Below are 23,150 nucleotides of genomic sequence, written 5' to 3' on the forward strand. Positions count from 1 at the left end.
CTTGGTTTTTATGTGTTTCTTAACTAATAGCATAACCCCCCCCCCCTTCCTATCTTGTCTGTCCTTTCTGTAGACGTTGTACTCCCCAAATTCCAGTTCTGCATCCCTTATATCTGTGTGCCACCACGTCTCTGATATCCCAACAATATCTGCCTTTGATGTTTTGAGCAATACCTCAAATTCATCAAATTTATTTACTAAACTCCTAGGATTGGTGTACACGCAAGTATACCTGCACCTGTTTCTATTCTTAGCTACCCTAACACCACCCATGTGTTTACTTGTACCGCAATGGCTCCCAGCAGTCTCTGAAATATGATGCATCTTGTTTTTCAGGCTTCTGCTCATTCTAATAGAAGCAGTGCAAGAATCTCTTTCACCTCTGCTAGTGGCTACTGTCAATCTATTGGTCTTTGTCTCCCCCCAAGCTAGCAGTTTTCCGACCCACCTAACACTGCCTCGATAGCATCAGCAAATATTCTTGCATCCTTTCTATTTAAGTGTATCCCATCCCTGTAGAAGCAATCTCTCCTGTTAACAAGTACAGTCCAGGCTGAAAAAAATTCTACCCCTTGAGCCTTGCACAATCTTTCCAGGGCCGAATTGATCGACAAGGCTCTCATCATATACTCCCTCCTATCGTGTCTGGGCAGAATTGCAGACACTTTCAAATTCAACCCTAATTCACGGCTTTTTTTCAACAGTGATCTGTACTTGTTAAGTAATTCCGCTGGTCTACCACTCTTAATATCATTAGTGCCAACGTGTACAACTATATCACCTTTTGTGCCCTTAAAAGATGATATTCGCTCTACAACCTCATCAACCTTTGCCCCTGGCAGACATACCCTGGTCCTGTTCCACCTATCCTTTTTTACAAAGCATGTTCACCGTTTCCCTTACAATAGAGTCACCAACAACTACTAGTTCCTTCGGGACCAGCACATTCTGCCTTGGGGGTTGCCTCTGTATCACGTGATGCCCAAGTGCAAGCTCTGGCGTTGATGTGGGCAGCTGAGAGCTTGATGGGCTCCTCAATTTAGTTTCTTCGAGGGCATCCACCCTGTCCTTCAAGCTCTCATATATATGGAAACAAGTCTCAATTACAATATGCAACATTCTTCTCTTGAATAGCCTTAGCACATTTATTGGAAAACCAAGGTTTAGATAAAGGTTTAGATAAAGAATTCCATTCCTGCAAGAATAATTTCACAGGTTGACATCACAAGTTTTGAAACAGTAATCCAACCAAGGAAAAGAAGAATAAAAATCTCTCAGGTCATCCCATTTTGCATTCTTGTAATGTCAAACAATACAAAGTTGGGAATAGCCATGAGATAAAGGCTCCATTGGAGAAGAGACAATCACCAAGTTGTGATCTGAGGTGCCTAAAGGACCTCTCACTTCGACTGTGTACTTAGAAGGGTTGTTTGTGAGAAAAAGATCAAGCGTGTTGGCTGTATGGTTAAGATTGTCTGGTATTCTTGTAGGTAAATGAACTCTGTGCAAGGTCATTAGTAATTGCAAAAGCCTCAGCATCTCGACCTGCTGGGTCGGTGTGACTAGAAAACAGAAGCCAGTTGGAGTTGTGAACATTAAAATAACCAAATAAAATTACCTCACTGTTAGAAAGTTGGAATGGAGAAAGTCAAGTTTCAAAGAGAGGAAGTCAAAAAGCTCCAAGTGATTAGTGGAGTTGGGAGAACAGTAGAGACAACAGATGAATATGACACAATGAGGTAGAGAGATTTTAAGCCAGTGAATATCGAAAAGAGGAGATTCCAAATTACCAAGTCTCTGACAGGGAATATCGGAACGGACATATATACAAGTGCCACCTTTGAAGTGAAAGGAATCATATTGCAAATAATTTGGGCAACTCTGATGAGCAGTAGTTGAATCAACTGATAACTGAGATTCTGTCAGAAAAAGTACATGGGGTTTGGTAGGCTGCAAGTGGAAATGGTCATCGTTGAGATTAGAATTCAGACCACGTATATTTGTGAAATGAATTAGGAAGTGTTTGGGAGGGTTAGATCTTTTCGCAGAGAAGCTTACTCTGTTAGTTTGACAATTCATGGTGTATTCAATAGTAAGAAAAAATGGGTGGGACCTGCTGTATGAAGTAATGAAATTTTTGGATATGGCATTCACGTGGTAAGAATATACCCAGATCCTTGACATAACATGGCCTCGATAATGTCCCCTGCATACACACTACTCGGACTCCCTCCAGTCACTATCTGGCAGAGTAGAGGTAGCAAGATTATACACTAGATGATCCGGAAGCCTCCTAGCACACCAGACTGAACCAATAGGTTCGGTCTGGTGCACTTACTAGTGGCCGGCCTGTGAACTCCGTTTTAGAGCTGTACCCTCAAATGTAATGAAGATTGGATCTCGCCATGATGTTCATCATAACCTCAAAAGTCATCAATCATACTGCATGATCGAAGAAATGGGGAAGGGTTGACCAGAACTTAGCTCTGGAGACTAAAAAACATGGGTTCCACCACTTCAAGCCTCCAATAAGCAAAGTGGTGTTATTGCACCAGTTGATGAGAGTCATCTACCACCTAGTGCTGCCTGGTAGCATAGAGAGGCAGCATTCCTCCATGTGTTGTGGGCTCCTTGCACCATATGGCTAATAATAATAATACTATGAAGCACAATCTAGGTATAACCTGATTGAACAAATTGAGCCAGTCTGGACACCTTTCACTTGGAGTCTGTATTAGTTCTAATGACAGTTGCAGGAATGCTGACTGTACATGAATATGGATTTTCTCTTTTTTCCTCTGTAGGTTGAATCACTGAACCACAGATCAAAATCAGTATCAGCAGAGCTCAGTGCACCGATTATGCTGTTGAGAAAGTGCCTCTTGGAGGTAAAGAGCTTCTGCTGGTTTGAGCAGAGCACTGGAGGGGTTTCTGAGAGCTCTACCCAGGATTTACCAGCCTGTGAATTCCCAGATGTTGATGAAGTCGTGAATTGCAGAGCACAGATCGAGTCCATTGTGAGCGTCCATGCATATACCATGTACTGGGCTGTGGTATAGTTTAGATTTTTACAGAGCTGTGATCTTGATGTATGGGTAAGGTGAATCTGTTTGCTCACTTCAGGACCCAGAATTCTAGGCCCCCAAAATGTCTTCAAGCTGGGAAAAGGAACTGCGGACTAGACTTCAATACCATATCTAATGATTGATCTGAAGTAGTAGAAGAGAAATTTCCTGGCTGTTTCTTTATTATGCAATCTGCAGAGGTAGAGTTTCATTCCCCAGAAGGCCTGCAGCACTTTTGAGCGCAGTTGCTGGATTTGATCCTTATAAGTCAGATTTTCGTCCATTATCACCCCCAAGAATTTAATTGAATGAGTGGCGATGAGAAGATGCCCCACAATTGAGGGCTGCAGAGAGACTGCTGGATTGAGGTCTGCTTGTGCTCTCAGTGAGAAGATGATATACTTTGATTTTTCCAGGTTTAGTTTTAGCCCAAAAAAGGCGGTGTATAAATCGATAAATCTTCTGCCGGGTTGGGCGAGATGTTAGCAGGGCTTGATAGATAGCATATGATATCATCGGCGTAGGCCATAAATGCAGGTATCTCATTCATTAGAGGTAGAAATATCACCAAAAATACCACTGCGAACAAACGTCCACCTTGGAGTATACCCAGGGCTATAGTGGATGTATATGCCTTATACCCTCTGGATTTTTTTAGTTGAATAGCATATACCTTCTGGTTTTTGAAAGACTTGAAAAAACAAATATTAAAATATTTACTGAAAATTAAGAAATAAATTTATTAGAATTTGATTCTTAGGCAATACCTGTAGTTTTATTATTTTAATATATACGCTGTATATATATAAGTAAGTAAATATGCCGTGTGTATATATATATACACATACATGCGGGTATATGCCGTATACCCTATGGAATTCGATTAATATGCACAGTATACTCTCTGCATATGTAACATTCATAGAGTATAATTTCTGCTAATTTTACGGCTACTGCACTGGGTATTCCGCCTTCTTGGTGATGCAGTGATTCTCTTGCTGAAGGTGAGAAATCTCTTGATGAGTAGGCTTCTGAGGAGCTTAGAGACGTTACCTGTGAAACCATAGTAGTTCTCCAAGAGGCACATGAGAAGATTAATCTGTACTGCGTCAAAGGCAGCTTTCGGATCCAGAAAAACAGAATGAAGAACAGAGCCTTGTTCCCAGGCTTGTAGGGGTTTAAAATTTAGAGCCTGTAGACATGTAGACAAGGTGATCTTTGTGAGAGTGCCTAGTGCATATGCTGAGGTCACTGTGAGAGGATCTGAATCTCTAAGCATTTGAGAAAAGGTGAGGAAATAGAAATTGGTCAGTAGTTGAATTGGGGTTTTGCACCTTGGGAACTGGGATGACTCCCTGTTTTAATATCTGTTGTACAACTTCGTCAGCTCCTTGCTGATGAAGTAGGAGGCGATTTTTAGGTAGAAGGTGGGAATAGAGTCACTTCCCATTGTTTTCTTATCGACCAGGGCATTGTTGGCCTTGATTAGCTCCTCTTCGCATAGCAACACTTTATTGCGGTTAGTTATGTCATGGTGGGTATTGTTCTGGGGGAAGCCTGCCACTTCATTGTCTATTTTGAAGAACTGAGTCACATGATTGCTCTATTTGGCCAGGTCTAGCGATTGCATTAACTGGATTTGATTTGTCAACCAGGCTCCACAGGCTATCCGCTTCTCCATGAACATGTTGATTGCCTGCTTCTTGAATTTATGGAAGGTACTTCTGGCTAGTGAATAAGCTGAGCATGTTCTTTCTTAAGGTAGCCTCTTGGATTGAGCATGTAATTGTTGCTTTTCCTTAAATTGGTACATAAAAGTGTTGGACCACCATGGCTTCTAGTGTGGGCAGATGATACATACTTGTGACATGGCCACTCTGGCAATGAATGACAGCCATCTCTGAAACTAAAGCATTGCTTCCTCAATATCAGTTTCACTGCGAGTTTTCCAGGGATAGAGAGGTCAATTGACGTTTCGATTTTTAATTGTTTTAGATCATAGACAACCCTTTTTGATCTTTTGAATTGGGATTGATTGGTTACAGCATTCCTTTGCCTGTGGTCGGAGGTAAATGCCAAATTAGAGCTGATTACAGCTTCTATGCTGCCATAGCTGGAAAAAATTCTCTGCAATGTGGCTTCTCCATGAGAGGATGGTACATAGATGCAATGGATATTGAGATTAGACAGATCTGAAATTAAACTATCAAGGAGCTTCTATGTAGATGGCAAGGGCAGGTTGAAGTCTCCCAAAATTATCACTCTCTGGTTGCACTTGATTGAGTTCAAGAGCCGGGCAGAGAAGGTAATAATGCATTGATCTGTAATGGGTGAGGGTAAGTAAACTGCACATACTAGAAACTGAATTCCACAGACTCGGAAGTAGCCAAGGATGGCCTCAAAATTGCTACTAGGGTATGCCCAAGATTTGATAAGAAGGAGCTGTTGCCTCTGGCAGATTAAGACTCTGCCTCATTTCCTATCTTTCCTGTTCTCCAGACTTGACCGATAACCCAGGTTGGTGGTTAAGGATGATATGTTAATGCATAGAAAGATTTCAACACAGAACTGTATATAGTAGTAGTGGCAGTAGTAGTAGTAGTAGTGGCATGTTATGCAAGAAAGCAAGTGTATGAGCTTATGCAGCATCAGCCAAAAAAAAAAAAAAAAAAAAATCACACCATTCCCTCCAAATGCCTGTCCAATTCCTCCTTAAATTTATTCAACGTATCAACTTCCACAATGACAGATGGAACCATCTGTCGTGGAAGTTGAATTAAGGTGGGTATAGAGTCCATATTAGAGTGGTATTGCTGGTCACATGTCGATTTCTTATTCTGAGACTTGTATTAACCACTCTCTTGCCAGTGAAGGTGGTCCTGCTATTTCTGCACTGCAGTTGACGAGGAGGTGCTTGCATCAGTGTCTGTTCAGTCATCTCTCCTTGTTGGGTTTCATTCATGTTGGTAATGTTGGAGTCATGTTTTGCAGATTGTAGCCTGGTGCTATAGGCGCTGTCTTTTGAAGATGCAGATATTTCTGCTTCTGGGCATAGTGAAGACAGGTAAAGGAGGTGGGTGTTCCTGTGAGACAGGACAGGGAAGCTTGGTGTTCAGGGCAAGAGACTTTGTAGTAGGCTCAAGGACTTTCGTTGCTGGTTTTACAGCTGACGTAGATGGTCTCTTAGAGAACTATTTTCTGAGTGCAGTTTTCTAAGAATGTGTTCAATGGTTCCCAGTTTCTCTGTATTACCACAGCAAAAGGAGCAGCTGACTGAAGCTTGTGATTCTGTTTGAGTGCAGCTATCACTGACCCCAGACAAAAGCTTGCTATTCTTTGCCAGTTCACTGAGAGTGGCATCATTCCATGTGGTGACATCATTTACCTCATTCGGCATTACAGAGGGGGAGCTTGTGGGGGAGGGAGGGAAATGAGCCAAAGGAGCTACTAGCATATCCCCTATATCTGACTTATTCCTTTTTTGTTTGAGGCAGTCGGCACATCTCAATTTTAATTTTATGTCCAAATTTTAGCAATACTTGTTTTACCGCTTTTAACCATCTGACCGAGCCATATACACTCAGTCAGCAAACTGTAAAAAATAATAGGTCAGAAAGCTTTTGTTAAATATATTTATTTTATAAAACAATGACAAGGTGTCAGCTGTTTTCACTTTTTTACAAATTATTAATTTATGTACGTATATATAAAATAAAGCATATATTTTTAGAATATATACTACCTTTTATACATATATGCATTCTTAACTTCTTGACCAGATAACTTTTTTAAAGTTACCAGAAGCTATTTTTACCTTGTCTTGCCACCTAATAGCCATTGTTGCTAATGTGCCAGAATAACCATTTTGATTTCCTCAGTTGTGCCATCCTTTTTAACTCTTTTATGCTGCTATACATATTACAAAAAAGAAATTGGCATGGACCTGTACATTTTATCAGTCATTTGGAAAGTTTTTCGTAGTTTGAGCAGGATTGCATATTTTTCAACAGCATTGTACAAAAAAATGCACTATTCACTACTGGGAGAATTATCGCAAGGTTTCTGACTAAGTAAGAACAAAGAGTACTTACTGACCAAGGAATGTTCCTCCAAGCTAGAATTAAGTCGGGTAGCAAGAAGCTAACAGTATACTTTCAGAAGTAAGTCGGCTCCAACTATCGAAAGAGTAAACACTGATCACAATGGTGAATATGTGGTCTAGTTTACCTTTAGCAATACTACCAGGAATTCCAAGATTACTGGTTAAATTAGTCGCAAAAACACTTTAGTAGACACGCATCGCAAACTGTGAATATAACTTTATGTCACTAGATGAAAATTGCAATTGTTACACTAGTTTTAGAAACCTAGACACCTGTTACACTAGTTTCAGTTTAAGAAGTAATGCATAGAAAAACTTCAGCACAGAACTGTATGTGATAGCACATGATGGAGTGGGAAGAATCATATATACTGGTGCATCTTTTTTGGGCTTGAAATGTCCCATGAAGGACATTTCCAGCCTAAACTACATGCAAACTGTAAAAAATAATAGGTCAGAAAGCTTTTGCTAAATATATATATACAATGTATCAGATTAGGATTTGGAGAATTTTAATATAATGGCATTTATTTGAGCATCATTAAGATATTTTTATACTTGCTTGCATAGTATTATAAATTGCAGGATTATTGCCATTATATTTTTGGTATATTTAATTTTTTTTTAAAATTAAACACTTACATATAGGAACTTTAACTGTAGAAGAGGTTTATAGAGATAGAGATCAGTTTGCCTCACTTGTAAGAGAAGTGGCAGCTCCTGATGTTGGAAGGATGGGAATAGAAATACTCAGCTTTACAATTAAAGATGTCTTTGACCGTGTAGAATACTTAGCATCTCTTGGAAAAGCACGCACTGCAGCAGTTAAAAGAGATGCAGATGTTGGAGTTGCACAGGCTGAAAGAGATGCTGGCATAAGGGTAAGCAAACATCTAATAATTTATACATGAAACAAATCATTAATTATCATACTACCTAAGTTGTGATGAATCTTTTAAACAATATCTTGAGGTCAGCTTTTGCTAGCTGTATTGCAAGCAAGTGCAAGCAAGCTTTTGCTTGCACTTGTTCTTGTTATATGATAATATGCTGTGCATTCTTCCATATCATTCCTCACTGTCTTCCAGCACATTTTCTATAGTCTTCCCCTTCTTCATATCCCTCCACTTGCATCACTGTGAACCTATCATTAATACTATATTGACTAGAACTTGTGGGTTGGTCACTTGCACACTAGCAAGACTTTTGTAGATTTATTGGATGATTGTTTTCTGCAGCAGCAGCATGTTCGAGAGGCTGCGTTAGGGTAACTAAGAATAAGAATAGGTGCATGTATACTTGCATGTACACCAATGCTAGAAGTATAGTTAATAAATTTAATGAATTTGAAATGCTGGTCAAGAAGACATCAACGGCAGATATTGTTGGGATGTCAGAGATGTGGTGTCATACAGATATTAGGAATGCAGAATTGGAATTTGGAGAGCACAATGTGTACAGAAAGGATAGGAAGGGAGAAGGGATTATGCTGTTAAATAAGAAAAACATAAAATCTATCTAAGTGCATCCAGGCCTATAACAAACAGTTGTACAGAGAAATAGAATGGGCCAATAAATCAGATTGTGTTATAATGGGGGATTTTAAATTCCCAGATACTATATTGACTGGAACTTATGGGTTGGTCACTTGCACACTAGCAAGACTTTTGTGGATTTAGCATTACCATTAGTAGAGGCATATGATGCAAGAAAGCAAGCTTATGCAGCATCAGCCAAAAAAAAAAAAAAAAACTTCCACTTCACCCCTCCGTTTGTTCGAAATAATTCAGACACAGCATGGAAGTCTTTTCCACCAACCAACTATATGCTGGCTAAAGGCAAATTTCTGCACATCTATCCTACATCTGTCTTTCCTCAATTTGAATTTATGCCCTCTCAGGTGATTATTCTGAGCAAGAGGCAGAATCCCATCAGCATTGAGCATGCTCAAACCATTCAAGATTTTATACACCTCTATCAGATCACCTCGCTGGTGCCTAGTCTCCATACACTATAATTTGCAAAACTTAAGCCTTTCTTTGTAAGAGCAACCCTTTGTTCCGTTCACTAATCTTGTTGCCCTTCTCTGTACTCGTTCCAGCAGCTTTATATGCTTCTTGAAGTGAGGCCTCCAGACCTGTATACACTACTCAAGGTGTGGGCTGACCATTGCCTTATACAAGGGAATAATAACTTTATCCCTGCTAGAAAAATTCCTGTATATCATTGATAAGACACCATGAGCTACTCTTGCAGCCCATCTGCACTGTCAGAGAACTTCATATCTGCCTGCACAATTACCCCCAGGTCCTTTTCATTCTCTACCACTGTCAGTGTAGTGCCACAGATTTGGTACGCTGCTCTGGGGTTGCTGTTTCCCATATGTAGTACTTTACATTTGTCAATGTTAAACTTCATTTGCCACCTCTCAGCCCATCTGCTCAACCTTTCCAGATCCTGTTGCAGCAGCATAGCATCAGTAGTGTCCTTAACAACCCTGCCAACCTTTGTATCGTCTGCAAACTTGGACATTAAGCTTGATATACCATCATCAATATTATTTATAAATACAGAAAACAATAATGGAGCCAACACTGAACCCTGAGGGACTCCACAAATAACATTAGTCCAGGATGAGCAGTGTCCATTGATTACCACTCTCTGCCTTCTCCCCCTCAACCACCCCTTTATCCATAGCAGCAATTTGCCTCCAATGCCACACTGCTCCAATTTGTTTAGCAGTCTTCCATGCGCAACAGTATCAAATGCCTTTCTAAGATCCAAATATATAATATCAAAGTTATTCCCTGCATCCAGTTCTTTTGTGACTACATCATAGTATCCAATCAAATTGGTCAGACAAGACCTGCCCTTAACAAAACCATGCTGTGTCTGAGCTATAACTGAAGTCTTGTCTAAATAATCCTGCAGTGCTTCTTTAACCAGTGCCTCCATTAATTTACCTGGAACAGAAGTTAAGCTCACAGGTCTATAATTACTTGTGTCAGCCTTTGATCCTCCTTTGTGAATTGGGGTCACATTTGCTTATCTCCAGTCTATGGGTACCTCCCCTGAGTCCAAGGAAGCTCTCATAATTATGGCTATGGGTTTGCTTACTTCCTTTGCTGCCTCCTTTAATATAACTGGATAGATCCCATCCACCCCAGGTGCCTTTCTTATGTTTATCTTCAACAATTTCTCCTCCACTTTACTCTCAGTTATTACAAGATTATCTAGCTTACTGCCAGTGTTGAATACTCCTCTGACATTCCCCTCGCTGAATACTCCTCTGACATTCCCCTCGCTGAATAACTCCCCATGTGTGAATGTCGATGCAGAATATTCATTTAGTTTGTTAGCTACCTGAGCAGGATCATCCACAGTTGAACCATCGATATCAAGTGGACCAATCCAATTAATCCCCTTCCTTCTAGAGTTTACATAAGTAAAGAACTCTTTGCTGTTTTTCTTTGCATCCTTTGCCAAAGATTTCTCGTAATCTGCCTTCACCTGCCTAACCTCCTTTGTAACTTGGTTACAGATCAACTTATATCTATCATAGGCTTTTGTGTGTCACGTGTTAATTTATATATATCCCATGCATTTTTCTTTTTTTGCCATATGTCTCATTAGTTCATCTGACATCCATTTAGGCCTAAAGCTTGAACAAAATTTACCACCATAGTCACCTTTACAAAAGCAAAAACCCTTCCCTTTACCCGTAATGGTAGTTACCTCTTTGAGTTAATCCCACATCAGCACGATGTGATCACTGCCACCTAGTGGTTCCTCTATCCGCAGATTCTTAATGCATGAAGAATCACTACTGATAATCAAATCAAGAGTATTACTTCCTCTAGTTGCCTTCCGAACATGCTGATGTACAAAACAATCATCCAATAAATCCACAAAAGCCTTGCTAGTGTATGAGTGACCAACCCACAAATTCTGGTCAATATCTTGGAAATTAAAATCCCCCATTATAAGACTCTCTGATTTACTCGCCTACTCTATTTCTCTGTACAGTTTCTTATCATACTCATCGGAGTCATTAGGCCTATAGCACACTCCTACTCAATTTTGATCTCCCAATGGATGGTTGTTTTTGGATGATTGGATGATTCATTGGATGATTGTTTTCTGCAGCAGCATGTTCGAGAGGCAACCAGAGAGGGTAATACTCTTGATCTGGTTATCAACAGTGATTATTCATGCATTAAGAATTTGCTGATAAAGGAACCACTAGGTGGCAGTGATCACAGTGTACTGATGTGGGATTTACTTAAAGATATAATTACCATCGGGGTAAAAGGAAGGGTTTTTGCTCCGTAAAGGTGACTACTGTAGTCTCAGACAGTTTTTAAATTCTGTACAGTGGGACCAAATTATGATATTGCCAACAGCAAATTCTAAGTGCGAAGCATTCAATGAATTAATCATGAAAGCTACTAGGCTTTTCATACTGATTAAGAAATATTGTTCAAGGTTTAGGCCTAATTGGATGTCAGATGAACTAATGAGACACATGGCAGAGAAGAAAAATGCATGGGATGCATATAAATTGTCGTGTGACACAGAAGCCTATGGCAGATATAAGCTAGTCTGTAATGAAGTCACAAAGGAGATTAGGCAAGCGAAGGCAGATTATGAGGAAATTTTGGCAAAGGATGCTAAGAAAAACAGCAAGGACTTCTTTACTCATATAAACTCCAAAAGGAAGGGGATGAATCAGATTGGTCCACTTGATATCGATGGTTCGACTGTTGATGATCCTGCTCAGATAGCTGATAATCTGAATGAGTATTTTACATCTACATTCACACATGTGGAGTTATTAAGGGAGGTAAATGCCACAAGTTTATCAAACTCTAACAGAGTGCTTAATGATTTTGTAATAACTGAGAGCAAAGTGGAGCAGAAATTGTTGAAGTTAAATATAAGAAAGGCACCTGGGGTTGATGGGATCAATCTAGTTATTTTAAAGGAAGGGGAAAAGGAACCCTTAGCCATAATTATGAGAGCATCCTTGAAGTCAGGGGAAGTCTCCACGGACTGGAGATGTGCAAATGTATCCCCAATTCACAAAGGGGGATCTGTAATTACTAGTGTCACTAAGGGTGAAACTAGTAATTACAGACCAGTTAGTTTAACCTCTGTTCCAGGTAAAATAATGGAGTCACTGGTTAAAGATGCATTGCATGATCAGCCAGAGAAGACTGAAGCAATAATTCAGACACAGCATGGGTTTGTTAAGGGAAAGTCTTGTCTGACAAATTTGATTGGATACTATGATGTGGTTACAAAGGAACTAGATGCAAAAAATAATTTTGATATCATACACTTGGATTTCAGGAAAGCTTTTCACAATGTTGTGCATGGAAGATTAATGATTGTACAAATTGGAACAGTATGGTATTAAGGGTTAGTTGCTACAATGGATAAAAGGGTGGTTGAGTGGGAGAAGACAGAGTGGTAATGAATGGGTACTGCTCTACGTAGACTAATGTTATTAGTGGTGTCACTCAGGGTTCGGTGTTGTGCCCATTGTTGTTTTGTAAATTTATCAATGATATTGGTGAAGGTATATCAGGCTTAGTGTCGAAGTTTGCAGATGATACAAAGTTGGCAGGGTTGTTAATGACAGTAATGACAGTGTGCTACTGCAACAGGATCCAGAAAGTTGGGCAGATGGGCTGAGAAGTGGCCACTGAAGTTGAACATTGGCAAATGCAAAGTACTGCATATGGGTAGAAGGAACCCCAGAGGAACATACCAGCTGTGTGGTACTACACTTAGGGTGGTAGAAAATGAAAAAGACCTGGGAGTGATTGTGCAGTGAGGTTTGAAGTTTGAGCAATGCAGATAGGCTGCCAGAGCAGGTCATGGGGTATTGTCAGTGATATACAGGAATTTTGCTAGCAGGGAAAGGAGATGATTATCCCTTTGTATAAGGCAGTGGTCAGGCCAAGCCTTGAGTACTGCATACGTGACTGGAGGCCTCATTTTAACAAGGACATAAGATTTGCTACAACGAGCAAAGAGAAGGGCAACAAGGTTGGTGAGGGAAACGAAGGGGTTCTCTTACCAAGATCGAGGTGTATAAGGCCTCGAATGGGTTGAACATGATGAATTCTGATGGGATTCCTCCACTTGCTCAGATTATGAACCTGAGGGGGCATAAATTCAAATTTAGGAAAGAAAGTTGTCAAATAGATATGCAGAAATTTGCCTTGAGCCAGTGGGTGGTGAATTTCTGAAACAAACTTTCGTTGTTAAATTCAAGGAGGACTGGACAAACTTTTAGAGGGTAGGGTTGTGTCAAATTGTTTTTTTTTTTTTTTTTTGGGCTGATGCTACCTAAACTCATACGCTTGCTTTCTTGTATCACATGCCTCTATTACTAGTGCTACTACTGTCTACTGGAACTGCCAGCAGCCATCGCTTTATATATGGGAAACCACCTATCTACTTTCCTGTATTTCCCCCCCCCCACCCCCTTCAACTGACCTCACACCTAGAATGAAAGCAAAGTAAGGAATGTACTCCTGCTGGCACACTGCTCTCTTTATCATCAGTGGTTTTGCCACCAGTTTATAAAGTCTCCCCTTAAGTTTCATTGATCACACAGCACTTACCTGCTGCTACTTGATCCACTTTACACTTATTTTACTCATTATGTTCTTGTCAATCTTTCCATTTTGCTCTGTCACAACCCTCGATACTACAATTTATTCTTCTTCACGTGTTGATTATCTTTTTTCACCACACTCTCCTCTATACTCCTATCCATACTAAAACCTACTTCATCTACTCTTAGTTCTACTAATCTTCATTCCACCATTAAATTCCAGGGCTTCCTCTTCACTTGTTCAATTTTATATTTATTCAGTCTCCCTGTTCTCAATACTATTTTATTATTAGCATTAGTTGAGTCATACAATGCAAGAAAGCAAGCTTATGTAGCATCAGCCAAAAAAACAAACCCTCCCATTTCACTCATCCATTCACTCCAATACCTGTCCAGCTCAGCCTTAAATTTATTTACGCTTTCAACTTCCACAACAAGAGATGGAAGTCTTTTACAGCAATCGACTACATGCTGGCTAAAGGCAAATTTTTGCACATCTATTCTACAACTGTCTTTCCTCAGTTTGAATCCATGCCCACTCAGGTTCTTATTCTAAGCAAGAAAAAGAATCTTATGAGCATTGAGCTTGCTCAATCCTTATACACCTCAGTCATATCGCCAACCGGGCTAGCCTGGTGGGTCAAGTGCCTGCCTGGCAACCCAAAGGTTGCGGGTTCAAATCCCGCTTTGGGCTTGGATCAGAGTAGTGCGAAAACCTTGGAAGGTGCATTATGACCACAGAAGCCGATGTGCCAACAACTAACAAAGAAAAACCTCAATCATATTGCCTCTCATGTGCCTAGTCTCCAGGCACTGCAATTTGCAGAACTTATGCCTATCTTGGTAAGAGCACCTCTTTGTTCCCCCTCACCTACCTCGTTGCCCTTCTTTGTACTTGTTCTAGCAACTTTATATCCTTTCTAAAATCAGGCTATTCAGACCTGTACACTGTACTCAAGGTGTGGCCTGACCATCATCATCAGCCATTTTCAATCCACTGCAGGATGAAGGCCTCTCCAGCAACTTTCCAGTTCCTTCTGTTTTGAGAACTGGCCATCCATTTACTTATATTTATTTTGCCAGGGCCCAGAGAAGATTGTTGTCGGCTATTGGAAATCGGAAATCGGTGGCCTGACCATTGCATTGTAAAACAAGGTAATCACCTCCTCTCCTTCTAGCAAAATTCCTATATATCATTGAAAAGACTCCATGACCTGCTCTGGCAGCCCGTCTGCGCTGCTGATCGAACATAATATCTGACTGCACAATTACCCCCAGATACTTTTCACTTTCCACTTACCTGAGTGTAGTACCACACAGCTGGTACATTTCTCCCTGGGTTACTGCTACCTATATGCAGTACTTTGCATTTGTCAATGTTAAACTTCAGTTGCCACTTCTCAGCCCATTTGCCCAACTTATCTAGATCCAGTTGCCATTGCATACTGTCTTTACTGTCGTTAACAACCCTGCCAACCTTTGTATCATCTGCAAACTTGGACATTAAGTCTGCTATACCTTCATTAATGAAGGTATAGCAGAAGGTATAGCAGACTGCTATACCTTCATTAATGAAGGTATACCTTCATTAATGAAGGTATAGCAGGAACTCCACTAATAATATTAGTCCACAAAGAGCAGCATCCATTGATTACTACTCGCTGCCATTTCCCATTAACCATCCCTTTATTCATTGTAGCAACTTGCCCTTAATGCCATACCGCTCCAATTTGTACAGCAGTCTTCCATGTTCAGCTTTCCTGAAATCGAAGTACATCCAGGCCTCGCATAACGCAAGTTCAATTAATGCGATTTTCAGTTAACGCTATTTGAAAAATTATACGACTTTTCACTTTACACGATGCAAGTTTCCAGTTAACACGATCTTTTTTTTTTTATGCGATAGTTGAAAAAGATTTGAATCGCGCGTTAAGCTTACAGCGAGTTGTACGGTCAATAAACAAACTTTTGTCTGCTGCCCACCTCGGTCTGTTCCATCAACCATCGGAAGAAGATGTGTTACTTTGTCTCCTGCTAATAAAGTCAATGCACACTTGCATAAAAATTCAAATTTTTAAATGAACCAGATGAAAATGTTACCACGAAGGAGATAACGGTAAAAGAATTAGATGAAGTCTTTCGTATCACATAGAACCTCAAACAAAAGGTTTGAGGTTCTCTGCAATATTTATTTCGCCAGGGCCCAGAGAAGATTGTTGTCCGCTATCGAAAATTGATTGATGAAAAGAGAAAGTCAACACTGTTCAAATATTTCCGCAGCAGTCATTTCTTCATTGTGTATTTTATGTCAGAGGTTCCCAAACTTTCTTGGTTCAAGCCCTTGGTGTTTCAGTAATTTTTTCAAGGTGCACCCAGACCAAAAGAAATACCCAACAGTTCAGTTTAGTAGTTAGGTCCAAACAACTTAATAAGAAATGCTGAAACTGCGAACTGCCTCTTGAGCTAGTAGTTTGCGCAGTGTCTGACAGATGTTGAGTATTGCTGTGTTTCCCTCGAAAATTTAAAATATTATGCGGCGCACAGTTTGGGAACCGCTGTTTTATGCAATAAACATTTAATTCCATAATTATTTTCATTATCTTTTACATTGTATACAGTTAAAAAGTTATTTAAAAGGTATTTTTAAAATTCTTTAAATATGGACATTCCAGAAGGTCAGGGACCAATTATAATTTTTCCTATTGATTATTATATTCGATTAATGCGTTTCCATTTTGCGCGATGTGCTCGTGGGACGAATTAATCGCGTTAATCGAGGCCAGGCTGTATATGATATCAAAATTATTTTTTGCATCAAGTTCCTTTGTGACAACATCATAGTATCCAAACAAATTGGTCAGACAAGACCTCCCTTTAACAAACCTATCCTGTCTTAACTATTACTGCAGTCTTGTCTAGATGATCCTGTAATGTTTCTTTAACCAGCAACTCCATTTTTTCCTCCGGAACACAAGTTAAGCTAACAGGTCTATAGCTACTTCTGTCACCATTTGAGATCCCTCTTTATAAAATGGGGATACATTTGTACACCTCATGTCCGTGGGGACCTCCCCTGAGGTCCCCATGGACAGGAGATGTATAAATGTATGCAAATGTAGTTGAAGTAAGCAAACCCTTAGCCATAATTATGGCTAAGAGTTTGCTTAGTTCCTTTGCTGCCTCCATTAATATAACTGGATAGATCCCATTTACCTCAGCTGCCTTCCTTATGTTTAACTTCAACAATTTCTCTTCCTCTTTGCTCTCAGTTATTACAAAATCACTTAGCTCCCTGTTAGAGTTTGATAAACTTCTGGCATTCTCCTCCTTGTATAACTCCTAATGTGTGACTGTAGATGCAAAATACTCATTCAGTTTATCAGCTACCTGAGCATTATCATCAATAGATAAACTATCTATGTTAGGTGGACCAATCTGATTCATCCCTTTCTTTCTAGAGTTTACATAAGTCAAGAACTCTTTGCATCCTTTGCCAAAGATTTCTTGTAATCTGCCTTCTCCTACTTACCTTCCTTTGTGACTTGGTTACAGATTAGTTTATATCTGCCATAGGCTTTTCTGTCGCCTGATAATTTATATGCATCCCATGGATTTTTCTTCTCTGCCACGACCCTCGTTAATTCATCTGACATCCATTTAGGCCTTGAACCGTATTTCTTAGTTTGTATGAAAAGCCTAGTAGCCTCCAAGATAAAGTCCCTGAAGACTTCCCATTTAGAATTCAATGTTGGTAACATCATCAGTTGATCCCACTGTACAGAATTTAAAAACTGTCTGAGACCCCTCTAGTCACCTTTACGAAAGCAAAAGCCCTTCCCTTTAGCGTTGATGGTAGTTACATCTTTAAGTAATTCTCATATCGGTACATTGTGATCACTGTCACCCGGTGGTTCCTTTATCTGCAAATTCTTAATGTGTGAATAATCAAATAATCACTCCTGATAATCAGATCAAGACTATTACTCTCTCTGGTTGCCTCTCGAACATATTTCTGTAGAAAACAGTCATCCAATAAATCCACAAAAGTCTTGCTGGTGTGCGAGTGACCAATCCACAAGTTCCAGTCAATATCTGTAAAGTTAAAATCCCCCATTGTAAGACATTCTGATTTAACAGCATAAATCCTCCTCCCTTCCTGTCCTGTCTATCCTTTCTGTACACACTGTACTCCCCAATCCCAATTCTGCCCTGCTTATATCTGTGTGACACCATGTCTCTGATATTCCAACAATATCCACCTTTGATGTCTTGACCAGCTCTTCAAACTCATCAAATTTATTAACTGTACTTCTAGCATTGGTCTACATGCAAGTATACATGCACCTGTTCCTACTCTTAGTTACTGTAATACAGCCCATGTATTTATTTGTTCCACTGTGATTCCCAGCAGTACTGGAAATCCTCAGCACCTTGCTTTCCAAGCTGCTGCTCATTCTAATAGAGGCATTGCAAGAATCACTTTTGCCTCTGCCTGCGGCCACTTTTAATCTTTTAGTCTGTGTATCCTCCCAAGCTAGCGGTCTTCCGACCCACTTAACACTGCCTCGATAGCATCAGCAAATATTCTTGCAATTTTTTTTTCTCTTTATGTTATTTTTTAATGGAATACTACTGAAGTGATTTTGCAGATGAACACTTCGGTAAATTTGTGATGCTCAGTTTCTTATTTTAATCAACTGCCTAAAAGAATAAAATAATATAGTTCAAAACAATAAGTTGATCATGTAGAAAAATTAGCAAAAATTTTGTTAGTGAATAACAAACACCATAAGATTTCCTCCTGTACCTTCACTGTTAACTTATCCAGAATCATAATAAACAGTTAAGGTATGTTTAGTAATAGTAGTGGCAAATGATGTAAGAAAGAATGATGCAAAATGATATTTTTATTAGAACACACACAAAAAAAAAAAAAAAAAAAAAAAAAGAAAAACTAAACTAAACGCCTTTGCTTGTATTCTTATTTGTGAGTACTATCATCTTTGGCTATTAAAAAAAAATTAAGCCGTGCAGCACTTTGTTTCCTTTTTTTTTTTTCTTTTCTGCTTCTTTATATTATTTTTTAATGGAATATTACTGAAGTGATTTTGCAGATGAACACTTCAGTAACTTTGTGATACTCAGTTTCTTATCCCCAGCATGTCCATTCTCTGTTGTGTTACTTTCAATCTTTAGCTCACTCTTTCTGTTAGATGCCATGTTTCACTTCCATATGATATAACAGGCAAAATATACTGATAAAATAGTGTGCATTTTTTTTTATGTAAACCCCAAACACGAGAGGTATTAGAACCTATAGTACTCAGTACCGTGCTTGGGTTGGAGGTTGAGAAGATATTTGTTGACATTGGACTTGAACTTCTGCAGACTGTAATTTTCAGGAAATACGTATGAAGGAAGGTTGTTCCAGAAAATGGCAGTTGAATGAATAAATGAGGAAGATGAAAAATTAGTTCTGTGAGTTTCAAGTTGGACAATAAATGGATGTTGGCGGCACGTGTTCGGACTGTTTTGAATTAGAGAGCGGGAATTATAGAAGCCAATTCAGAAGAACAGTGCCCATGGAAATATCTGTAGAAGAGGCATGCAGCAAAAACAGTACATCTATGAGACGACGAGTGGAGAGACTCTGTTAGAGATGAATCGTTAATTAACCTAACTGCCCTCTTCTGAATGGAATCAAGAAGCCTGAGAGAGGTTTTGGGGGCACCACCCAGATGTGGGAACAATATTCCATGGCAGGGCGGATTTGCGATTTATACAGAGGGAGCAGCTCTTCGGAAGAAAAGTAACGCCGAGAGCGAAAGAGAAAACCAAGTTTTTTAGATGCAGAGGAAGCAATATTTGTAATGTGCTTGTGCCAAGAGAGATTAGAAGACAGAGTAATCCCCAAAAGAGATATATCATTTTGCCTAGAAATCGGAGTGTCACTAAAGATAAGAATAGGAGCAGAAGAATCCTTTTTGCGAGATATAAGACAAGACTGAGTTTTAGAAGTGTTGAAATCAACTAAGTTGTCTTTGCTCCACTGGAGAATTACCTGAAGATTGGCATTTAAGGAATTGGTAGCAGATATTCGAGAAGTTGAAGCTGATTGAACAGGACAAGGTTTCTCAAAATGGAAAGTGGAATGCAATGTGCTATCATCAGCAAAACTATGGATAGGATTTCCAGTCAATGGAAGAAGGTCATTAATATACAAGAGGAAAAGAGTAGGGGGAGAAGAACTGAACCCTGGGAGACACCAGCGTTAGTGGAGAAGTTAGAAGATAGACAGCCATCTACCATCACCCTCAGTGAGCGATCAGAGAGAAAACTGGATAACGAATTACTAAAAATAGTTGGCAAACCATAAGATGAAGCTTGTTTAGCAGACCTTTATGCCAAACACGATCGAAAGCCTTTGAGATGTCAAGAGCAACTATTTGTGTTTCACCGAACCCTTCCATTGAATTAGTCCATAAATGGATAAAATAAGCCAGAATATCACCAGTGGATTGACACTAACGGAATCCATACTGGTGATCGTTGATCGGGCGGAAGGTTTCTAGGTAGTTTAAGAGTTGGCGGTTAATTGATTTCTCTATTACTTTAGAAAGAGTAGAAGTAATTGCAATGGGACGATAATTGGATGCGAGGGATTGTCACCCTTTTTAGGAACTGGCTGGATATGAGCAAATTTCGAAGCAGAAGAAAAAACACCTTTGGAATAAGAAAGTGAAAAAAGGTGGCAAAGAATAGGAGTAAGTTCAGGAGCACAGGTTTTGAGAACAAGTGGAGAAATACCATTGGGACCTGGGGCTTTCTTAGCATCAAGATTTGTCAAAGTCCTTCTGACATCCTTTTGATGGAAGACCACAGGAGGCATTGAATGGAGCGTGTTGGGATGTGTTTTACCAAGATCATTAATACGTGAGTTGGAAATAAAATGGGATGCTAGCAGGTCAGCTTTATCCTTGGCTGATGTGACAACAGAACCATCTGATTTGGACAAAGGTGGGAGCAGACGTAGGCGAAAGTTGCGGCCAGTAGCTTTGGCAAGAGACCAGAATGCTCGGCTACCATTAGGGCAAGAAGCAAGTTTTCTACTCTTAGCTTGTTCAAACTCTAGTTTGGACTGATTAATAATTGCTTTACAGTTGTTGCGAGCTTTGGTGTAGGCAGAAAATGAAGCTGAAGAATTAGAAACAAGCCAATTATGATATGCAACATTCTTCTCTTGAACAGCCTTATCACATTTATTGGAAAACCAAGGTTTAGATAAAGGACGAGATTTTAAAGTGGAGTGTGGAATTATTCCTACAAGAATAATTTCACTGACACAATCTGAGCAAACGTTTACATTAGAAGTTTTGAAACAGTAATCTGACCAAGGAAAAGAAGAAAAGAAGTCTCGCAGGTCATCCCATTTTGCATTCTTGTAATGCCAAACAACACGAGGTTTGGAATAGCCATGCAATAAAGGTTCCATTGGAGAAGAGACAATCACCAAGTTGTGATCTGAAGTGCCTAAAGGACCTCTCACTTCGACCCTGTACTTAGAAGGGTTGTTTGTGAGAAAAAGGTCAAGCATATTGGTTGTATGATTAGGATTGTCTGGTATTCTTGTAGGTAAATGAACAATCTGTGCAAGGTCATTAGTAATTGCAATAACCTCAGCATCTCGATCAGCTGGGTCAGTGTGACTAGAAAACGGAAGCCAGCTGGAGTTGTGAACATTAAAATCACCTAGGAAAATTACCTCACTGTTAGGAAAGTTGGACTGGAGAAAGTCAAGTTGCAAAGAGAGGAAGTCAAAGAGTTCCAAGTGATTAGTGGAGTTGGGAGAACGGTAGAGACAACAGATGAATTTGACACAATTAGGTAGAGAGATTTTAAGCCAGAGAAGATCAAAGAGAGGAGATTCCAAATTGCCAAGTCTCTTACAGGAAGACTTGGCAATTTGGAATCAGAACGGACATATGCACAAGTACCACCTTTGAGGCGAAAGGAATCATACAGCGAATAATTTGGGCATTTGAGATGAGCAGTACTTGAATCAGCCAATAACTGAGATTTTGTCAGAAAAAGTACATGAGGTTTGGCAGACTGAAGTGGAAATGGACATCATTGAGATTAGAACTGAGACCACGTATATTTTTGAAATCAATTAGGAAGTGCTTGGGAGGTTTAGATCTTTTCACAGATAAGCTCACAGTTAAACTTGGAATTATATCTCGAATATATATCTCATTAATTAATATTAATGAGGTATATATTTGCAGAATTAATCTGCAAATATATATCTCATTTTTCCATATGCTATCCAGCCAAGTTGTTGAACTGCTATAGTCACCTACATGACTCATCATCAGCCATTTTAAATCCACTGTAGGATGAAGCCCTCTCCAGCAACTTTCCAGTTCCTTCTGTTTTGTGCAATGGTAATCCATTTACTACCCATGAACTCTTGACTTTCATCCAAGAGTGATGCAAAATATTATTTCTGTCAGAACACTTTATTAAGGTAACCAACACAAGGGGGAAAAAATAAGAAACTAAGTGCCTTTGCTTGTATTCTTATTTGTGGACAGTATCACGGCTCTTATTTAAAAAAAATTGTCAGGCAGCACTTTGTTTCCTTTTTTTTTTTTTTTTTTTTTTTTTGTTGTCTTTGTATTATTTTTTAATGGAATATTGCTGAAGTGATTTTGTCCATTGCTGTTATTGTCTTCCTGATTTTACTTTAGCTCCTCTTGGGTACCATTCTGCTATTTTCTTAGTCCATCTGTCATCATGTCTTCAAGCTATGTGTCCTGCCCAATTCCATTTCAGTTCTTTAGTTTTGATTAGAATGTCCTTTACTTGTGGTTCATACCTAATCCATGTGTTTCTCTTCTTATCCAGCAGCCTGATTCCTAATATAATTCGTTCCATTCTTCGCTGTGTGGTTTTCAGATTCTCTTCCATTTTTTTCGTGAGTTCCCAAGTTTCACATCCATGTCATGGTGGGGAGTATACATTGGGTCATTATTTTACATTTCAGACAAATTGGGATATTGCTCCTCAGTATATGACTATATATCCCGAATGATATCCATCTGAAATTTATTTTTCTCTCGACTTCCAGCCATTTATCATTATTACAGCTAATGACTTGTCCAAGATAAGTATATGAATCCACCTTTTCAATTTCTACTCCTTCAGCAATTATATCCCTTTCTGTGGCATTGTTGTTCATCATTACTTTTGTTTTAGCCACATTCATCTTTAGTCCAAAATCCTTACTAACTTTGCATAACTGATTAAGGTTTTCCTCCAATTCTTCGGGATCGTGACTTATGATCACATTGTC

At 39.4% G+C, this 23,150-nt stretch overlaps 1 protein-coding gene across 1 annotated transcript in view; it reads left to right on the forward strand.

Moving 5' to 3' along the window:
- The window catches only part of LOC150088703 (flotillin-2-like), a 220,681-nt gene that overhangs the window by 135,378 nt on the left and 62,153 nt on the right, over positions 1-23,150 (forward strand). The window contains exon 4 of the mRNA XM_090370867.1: positions 7,816-8,048. Within this exon, the coding sequence (XP_090226993.1) occupies positions 7,816-8,048 (233 nt within the window). The remainder of the gene's footprint in view (positions 1-7,815; positions 8,049-23,150) is intronic.

The sequence above is a fragment of the Mastigoproctus giganteus genome, chromosome 3, assembly GCF_048544385.1.
Source record: "Mastigoproctus giganteus isolate SK-2022 chromosome 3, ASM4854438v1, whole genome shotgun sequence".
Taxonomy (NCBI): Eukaryota; Metazoa; Arthropoda; class Arachnida; order Uropygi; family Thelyphonidae; genus Mastigoproctus; species Mastigoproctus giganteus.